The 8462-nt window shown below is 40.4% G+C and overlaps 1 protein-coding gene across 1 annotated transcript in view; it reads left to right on the forward strand.

Annotated features, from left to right (window-relative positions):
• The window catches only part of adarb2 (adenosine deaminase RNA specific B2 (inactive)), a gene marked incomplete at its 3' end in the record, with an annotated part of 174016 nt that extends 165922 nt beyond the window's left edge, over positions 1–8094 (forward strand). Inside the window, 1 exon segment of the mRNA XM_014013538.1 lies at positions 7913–8094. Within this exon segment, the coding sequence (XP_013868992.1) occupies positions 7913–8094 (182 nt within the window).
• Between the last annotated feature and the right edge of the window lie 368 nt (positions 8095–8462).

Genomic DNA, 8462 nt, shown 5'->3' on the forward strand with positions numbered 1-8462 from the left:
GTCAATGGAAACGCAGCTACCGTCAATAGTGATATTTCCAGAGACATAAAAGTTTATGTTTTTGTGTGAACTGGCAGATTGAGATTTTTGCATGGCAGCAGATAATAGGTTGTTTTCATTTAAGCCATAACTCAGACATAAATATATCTGTTGATGACAATAACAGGAATTCAAGATCCAGGTCTGACGGAGCATRTATTAATTGAGATTAAAGTAAAACAATGGCAGGTTTCTAGCTTTAAAAAGTTTTCTTGCCAGKGGAAATAGTTGACTGAATCAAGTCRCTGCTTCAGTACAATCCCCTGGTTTGAGGCAACAGACTGCAGTAGATTGGGGGAAAGCTCCCTTTTACCAGGAAAAGATCTCCAACAGAACCATATTCAGTGTGGGCACAACCATCTGCCTCCACCAGATGGGGGTTTTGACTACAGTATTCTGTCTCATCAAACGACAGATTTACCCTGTGGAGATTTTGATCATTAGTTGGGCTGTGGAGCGTGGTTTTCTGTTCAGCTGGCCTGTAGGTGGCAGTACTGCACCAAAAAACAGGCCYAGTGAAAACAAGTAAGATGACTTCCTGCATGTTTTAGTATTTATGAATGCAAGAAAAAAAGAAAAATGTTTTACTTTAGGTTTACAGAAAGTTGTGCTCTTTCATCTAAACAAATTTGTGTGCTTAGTTCCAATAATACAGTCAGCCTGCACCAAACACACTTATATAGCATTACCTTTGTCCTCTTTACACTGAGTGATGATGTCTGATGGCTTTGGAGAAACTCCAAAGCAAAATCATGGTGGTTTATCACAGATGGCAGAGTATAYTGGAACATGAAGAAGCATGGTGGTAGCATATCCATTAGGGTTGGGCTATGTTGGCCCCAAAGATTTTACACGATTAACTTTAGCATTTCACCAATAACAATTAATATGACTTTYAATAGATACACTTGCATATAGCCAACATTATGGCCTTGGTCTTCATTTTCTGTCTCTCCTCATTTTTCAGTTTAAGTTGTTTCAAGTGTTTAAACAAATTCATAGGGTTAGCATTAGTTGCTCTGAGCTGCCTTTCACCATTCTGCTCACATGCATGGCTGATAGAGATAGTGTACGTCATCACATGGTACTAACTGATGTTGACAGGAAAGAACATGGTAAAAAAAAATGTTGACAGTTTTTCTGATGATTACAATTTTGCCCACTGCTAGTATCCAAGATGGGATTGCGTGAGTGGTTGTGGTTCGGTAGATTTCTTTGTTGTAACAATGCTTCTTGGCAAYAAATCTAAAAAGGGGCACCTGACTGGCAGCACCTGGGGGTACCAGAAGCTCAAAACAAGTGTCAATAGCAACAGCAGAATAAGTAGTTTAGCAGAGAAGATTTGGTTAATTTTTCATGTGCGYAACCCACATACTCAGCTCTACTGCTCATCCCACAAATGCATGTTCCTTACAAATGTGGCTAAAAAAAAGAATTTAACGGACTTTCCAACTGTTTAAGATTTATTGCCAAAAAGCATTGATACAACAAAGCCATAATCTACCAAACACAAATTTTCTGACTTCTTGTGCTAAGTTTAGATGAATGGATTTAGCATGGTGTTATGTTCTCACCCAGCCTTCTGATTCTGTTRTACCTAAATGTAGTCCAAAAGTATGACATCATTAGGCCAAATGCACCACATCGGATAACAAGTAACATCAATCCCTACAAACACCTCATACTCATGTTTACTGCTATTCTAGACATTGACCCAGCCAATCAAGCAACAGCGRGGATGTTGTTTGGTGAGTCAGCAGCTCAGACTCCCCTGAGACCCAAGTCTTCTGTTTGTGGTAAAAGCCAACGCAGGTATACGACACCCGGCTTGTAGAAACAGCATCAGCCATCACTTCAGATCTAGGACAGGCACGGAGACAGAGCTGCAGACAAGCGCAAAGATGTAGGGCACTTTTGTTTGTTGGGATTTTTGATAAATAAAACAAGACAGTGACAGACAGAGAGATATTGTCATGTTGGTGGCACAGTGAATAAAAAAAACTCAAAGATCCAGCAGCTTAAAACTATAATGTGAAATATGAGTTCACAATAAAAGAACGTTTCTTAAAACACAATGGAAGTTTGTTTCCAATGTTTGCCAATGGCCAGGCTGATTCTGTGGTGTCCTTCACACGATGCCTCAAAGTCTTATCCAAACTCTCCCCCCTCCTGTCTGGTGTGCTTAACCACGAGCGTGTTCTCTGTGTCCGATCCGCCGGATCTTCACACCTGCCCTGCTCTGAGTAGCAATGTCTGTTGAAGGGTACGGGGGCAAAGGCAGGGAAGAAGACTGTCAGACAGTGGAGATGGCCCTACAACAAATCAATGTAATCGCAGCTCTTATCAGACAGCCTTTCAATCTGTAGGAAGCCCCGGACACGGGGAGGGGAACAGGCTGAGGAAAACGGGGAAATAAGGTCAGAAAGATCTTTGCTTGCATTCAGATCTCCCCCTCACCTTCCTCTGCTTCCCTCCATCATCCTTTCATTGGCTCTGACGAGCTCCTCAAGCTTTTGTGAGTCCAGGGTTATTTAAAAGCAGCCCCCCACCCCCATCCCCAGAGGACCCTCCAGAGGATCGCAGGGCCCCCGCTCTTATCGCACCCAGCCAAAGCAGCTCCACCTGAACCCCGAGGGCCAAGCGCTAAACACATCGATAGACCGACTTGTCCTTGACTGTCGTCCTGTTGTTTGGCAAACAGAAACTAGGACTTTGTTGTTGTTTTTTTTTTGTTTTTTTTTTTGATAAGAGGAATGAAAACAGCGGGAGTTAATGGAAACGTTAATAACCGCCATTCACCAGTCTTTGATTTAGAGTTTTCTGCTTCAACAAGTCACTTGGTCTGATCTCGTTTTTAGCATAAACATCAGAAGACATTTGAACTTTTTTGTTTAAAGAGGAAATGAAAACATTGTTCCGAATCAATTTCTCATTAACCGTTAATGTCACGTAAGAAGTCGCGCAGGAGCTGCATGGATTTTTTGCTGTTGGTTTCATTAAAAAGTTCAACCGTAAAGTTGTCTTTAAACRTAAACTGATCTGTTGGAAAACTCACGTTGCAGAGGTTTTGCTGCTCCACAATCACACCTGATGGCTGCCTGGAGCAGTTTATTGAACCTTTAACACATACAGTGAATAATAAACATACAAGACAACAAAAAAATACTTTGAACAAGATAAAGTAGAAACGTTTTTGCTGCCTGACAAAGAGACAGGTCATTGTAGGAATCGCAGCTGAGCAGAAAGATTGAAAACTGAAATATTTTGTGGATCATTTATGTGATTATTTTAGTTTGCAAAATCTTCAACCTTTGGAAACACTGGAACAAAGCACCTTTATTACTCTTCTCCAGCTATGCTTCCAGTTCCATTCAGTTCTCCACTCCTCATGATTGTGTGTTTTACACAATCATAGTTTGGGTTTGAATATTTTTTTGGAGATTTGGAGATATTAACACAAAATGTTCACTATGATGATGTCAGACTTTTAAAGTGTCTAAAATTTTACATGCTCCTCTACCAGTTTTTGTATTTTTATTACAATTTATACACCAAAACAGCCATTTTTGTCTTCTTCCACCCAGTTTGACTTAGTTTTTCCAAATGCCCCAGACTGCAGATTGTGCACCCAAACTCTCATTGATTCTCATTGTAGGTATGTCCTGTTTCTCCTCAAAACCTGAAGCTTATGGTTTCTATAACCATTTCACATTTTTCTATATAACGAACTGTAGATTTACCATACCATACCAGTTTTATTTATARAGCACTTTAAACACACAGGACCAAAGTGCTGTTCACACATAATAAAACATGGCTCACGGAATCAAAAACTGTCTGGATCCAGGAAAACACCGACACAAGTGAGCGGACGTCACCAAGGGGAAGAACAGAGCCCTGGGTGAGATCAAAGTTTTTTTTATTTTTGACTGTTTTTGTGTGGTACCACTATTTTTCTTTTTCATCTTTTTTGAGGGGGATTTTTGACCTTTTGGACTTTATTTTTGGACTGAGATTTAAAGCCAACAAATGGGAAATGTTTTCAGGACAATTCATTTTTGCCCATATGGAACTCCATTAAGGACTTCAGCCTGATAAAAATATTTGGACTTTAGGAGCCTGCTTTTGACATAAACTGAACAAATTAAGTTTAAGCTGTCATTAGTTGGAAATATTTAAATTGTTTAAACATTTATTTTTTTGTTATTATTTTTTTGTGCATAGTTGAATAAATTTTTGGTTGATAACTTCAATGCTCCCTAATATTAGTTGATTCCTGTAAAAAGTATTATTAATTGTCACCTGATGCCTGGGTCATGATCCCCTGATTATGTTGTAAAGTTCGCTTTAATCCAAGCTGAATGTTACAAAATGGTTTCCCTCATTTGAAGGTGCAGGGGAGGTTTCTGATGTGTTAAATTTCATTGATCAGGGTGAGACATTTCTGATAGTAAGGCCCCTGACTGATCCTGAATTATTGGGAGCTTTGACAGCTGTCTTACAAGGGTTTGCACRGAGTTGGTGGAGTGTGGCTGAGAATAAGGTTCATAACTGGCTTGAATTTAAGAATGCCTTTTGCGCTGCTTTTCTCCCACCAGATTATCTTTCAGAGGTAGGAGGAGAAGTTAAGAGATATGGTCCAGTGCATAATACTTTTTACAAGAATCAACTACAATTCAACATTGAGTAAAACTCTCTTACTTATACTTTTAATAGTATTTCTATAATATTTATTTCACATTCAGTCATTCGTACACATATCTTTCAGTGTTTCTAAGAAGAGGTGTTAAAACACTGTTTCTATGCAGGAAATACCATGTAGAGCTCAGTTATTGTTTGTTGGCAGTGCTCAGCCATAGCATTAAGATGAGGGCATTTTCTGTTTAGTCAAAGTTCAACATGAAATGTTGAAGTTAATCACAACTGACCCTTTGAGAGCCACCATGACCCTCATGTAGCCCTCAGTGAAAATGAATTTGACACCCCTGATACGGACATTGGTGAGTTCTTGTTTCACTTTTTGTTGCTTTATAACTTTACAACACAGATCCAACATGAACGTCTGAACACACAGTGGTTTAAAAAATAAAAAAGTCACATGTATGTTTAGAAATAAATCCTACAGCCAGATGCTCTAAGTCTGCCTCTTTTGTGTCTGCAAAGCGTTTCCCAGAGGAGACATTGATCAAGTCTTCAATGAAGGAAAAATCAAATTGGCTATTACAGAAACACAGGAGTCAAGCCCATCGAATGGATGAAATGAGCCATGAATGGAGCGCAAGCAAGGGAAAAAGGACAGGATGGATAGGAGGCTCTTTTGTTCAAAGAGAGGAGAGATGGGTAATAAGAGACTTGGAGGATTGTTACTGTGGCAGGTGATTCATTCCAGCTCCGTGGAGCAATGGAAAAGAAGAGGTGAGACCGGTGACTGGAAGAGAGAAGATGGGGGGGAAATGAGCGTGGAAACGAGGGGAGATGATCTGTAGGCGTGTATTGTGGCATTGTAGCTCCGGTTTTTGTATTATAACAAGCTGTCTGTCAGATGATGAGATCAGAGGCATTTGCTGTTCACCAGATGCTAAAAAAGGTTCCCGCCGTACCGCTGCATGATACAATAAATAACTAGGTTGGAAATCAAACCGGAGTCTGCGCAGCGATTCTTTTGTAAAGACAGTTCATGGCTGAGCATAATGTGAGCGGCCAGAGGCTGCGACGCTCTGAATGTTGATGCCACAAAGAGTTGTGGCTGAGAATATTTCTCTCTGTCACATAAAGTCCAGCGTTTCTTTCGCAACAAGCGAAAAGAAAAGAAGCACCGAAGACGTTTGCCTGACAATTGGAAAATTGCACCGGTACCTTATCAAGGCGACCATTAAACACCTTTCATTTAATGAAACTTTCAGAAAGTAACCATTGGATGTGCATCTAAAACTGATTCCCTTTTTGGAGTCAGTCTAATTTAAGATGAGGGCCACAGCTGATCGACCTTAACCAGACCCAAAAAATGGTTGCAACTCAATCAGTTTGACCTATAATTGTGGTGTGGTAGTATCTGAGTCATCCCCAACACTTCCTCTGAGCGCTACATATTTTTCAACATTTTTGCTTAAAACTTTGAAATAAATTGCCTGTCTGTTAGCAAAATATCTCATGAACAAGTGAACAGATATTAATGAAACTCTCAGAAATKAATCGATGGATGTTCACTTACAACTTATTAACTTTTGAGCTGGCTGTCCATATCTGATTGATCTTAGTTAACAGAAAAATGGTGATCWTTCAGTCAATTTTACAGACATTAATCTAAACTTTGATCTGGTTGTAGCCAAGACATACACATAAGACTAAGTGCTAACATTTCATGCAATATATGGGCAACTTAAATGATGGAAGGGGCCACTACCAGAGGGCCACATAGTGCTGCACACTTACCAATAGTAAAAAGTCGCAGTTGTTTATGTACTTGTGACCTCATATTTAGATTTGTGCAACTGAAAATGCTGTATATATCAAAAATAAATTTGACTTTGCATCATAGTCTTTCTAAACACCTTGAAATAGCCTCTGTCCCTTCAAGGACCTCCTACCATTCCCAACACTCCCACTACAGCACGTCTTCACAACAATGTTTCAGGGGAGGGGTGCTCTGTGGGGCAGGAGCTCAGCTGCAGACTGAGCTCCAGGAGGAGCTTTGTCTAAATAGGCGGAGCTTTGCACCAGTAGGCAGCTCCGTGTGGTCACTAGATTCAAGGATTTCTCACACATGCATGAATGAGTCAAAGCAACATTACAACATTATATATTTGCATAATACTCACCCGTAAAGGCAGCGAGGGCATACACTTTATTTTCAAGATCTGACTAACATGGTTGTAACTCAGTCATTTGCCAATTATGCATTCCCTAAAGAAATGCTAGTCTTTAAATTTTAGTTCCTTTTTTAATCTAAATAGGCGATTCACCTCTAACTAGTCAAAGGAAATAKCCACAATTGGCATGTTTGTGTCAAATGTTGTAATGTTTACTTTTAATTCACATATATTTTTTTGTAAAGATGGCTAATATTAAAACATTTTGTAAAAAAAAAAAAAAAGAATAAAAAGTATACATCTATTATGAGATGTTCTGTTTCTGGCTGTAGAATCAGAGGTAATCACAAAAACACTGGGGTGTCATTCTCGTAAAAAGAAAAACATGCTGGTCTTTCAAAGACTTTTTATTTTTTCATCCTGAGCCCTGAATTGTTTCCCACCATGCTGTCAGAGTTTCAGCCACAGGCCAGCACCTGCGTTTTCRGTGTAGACAGCTAATTCTCTACCTGGAACCAAGTGAGACCTCCATTCACCTCCTCATTTCTTCTTCTTCTGTCCCTTTTTTTTCACTTCCCTCCGCTGATCCCTGCTGCTGAGGTTAATTATTTGAGAAGAATGAGGTGGAGAGTTAGAAACATGGCAACGGTTCAGCATATAGGCAACAGTCAATCTTTGTGAGCGGAGATAACATCTACTGTACATACACCTCAAGCACAGTTAACTGCAGGGACACGAGAGCAGACAAGCACTCACACAAAAGCACATTGCTTACTTGATTGATGGCGCTCCTTTTTTCAACCGTTTCTCTCTCTCTGAGTGCATTAAAGCGCCAAATAAACACTGGTGCAGGTCCAGACTCAGGGTGGGATTTTAACAGCTCTGCAAAACCTTACGTCTGTCGTTAGCCTCAGGGAGAGTGAGACAAGGGTGGAGGAAGGTTAAACAACAAAGTGGAGGTTTGAGAGCGACCGACAAGCGCAGTTTCCTGGATCAGATGTTATTTCCAAGTACTGTGAATCATCTTTGGAAGCCTAAGCGAATGCATTGTTTTGTCCCCGCAGGCCTGAGCAACGCAGAGTACCAGCAGCAAGGGAAGGCTGCATGCGTTAGCGTCAACTGGACACTGGGCGACTCCCAGTTGGAGGTGGTCAACACGGCGACGGGGCGGCGACGGGATTCTGGGACACCTTCGCGTCTCTGCAAACACGTCCTGTTCACCCGCTGGAACAGACTCTACCGCAAGGTTACRCCCACATTTTCAAAATTATTATCTCTGTTTATTTTATGGCATTTTTTCTGAGAGTATCATTTTTTTCTGATACACCCTGTACTTTCCTAACCTTAGTCTGTCTAACATTGCCTTATTAAAACAATAAAAATAATACAACATGTGCTCACACCAACAGGAAGCATCATAATCATTCTTTCAGCTCAGCAACTTCTTCATCCCTACAGACTGAAGCAATGCCCTCATTGTTGTGGACAAGGCCACAACCCGGTGCACCATCCTACCATCACCCATGACTCCYAGATACCAAATCTAGGATAGTTCTCTTTATTTACATGTGCCATCCTGGATAAAACCTTGGCCATCCCTTGCAAAAAAGTCTA

Source organism: Austrofundulus limnaeus, unplaced genomic scaffold, assembly GCF_001266775.1.
Source record: "Austrofundulus limnaeus strain Quisiro unplaced genomic scaffold, Austrofundulus_limnaeus-1.0 Scaffold103, whole genome shotgun sequence".
NCBI lineage: Eukaryota > Metazoa > Chordata > Actinopteri > Cyprinodontiformes > Rivulidae > Austrofundulus > Austrofundulus limnaeus.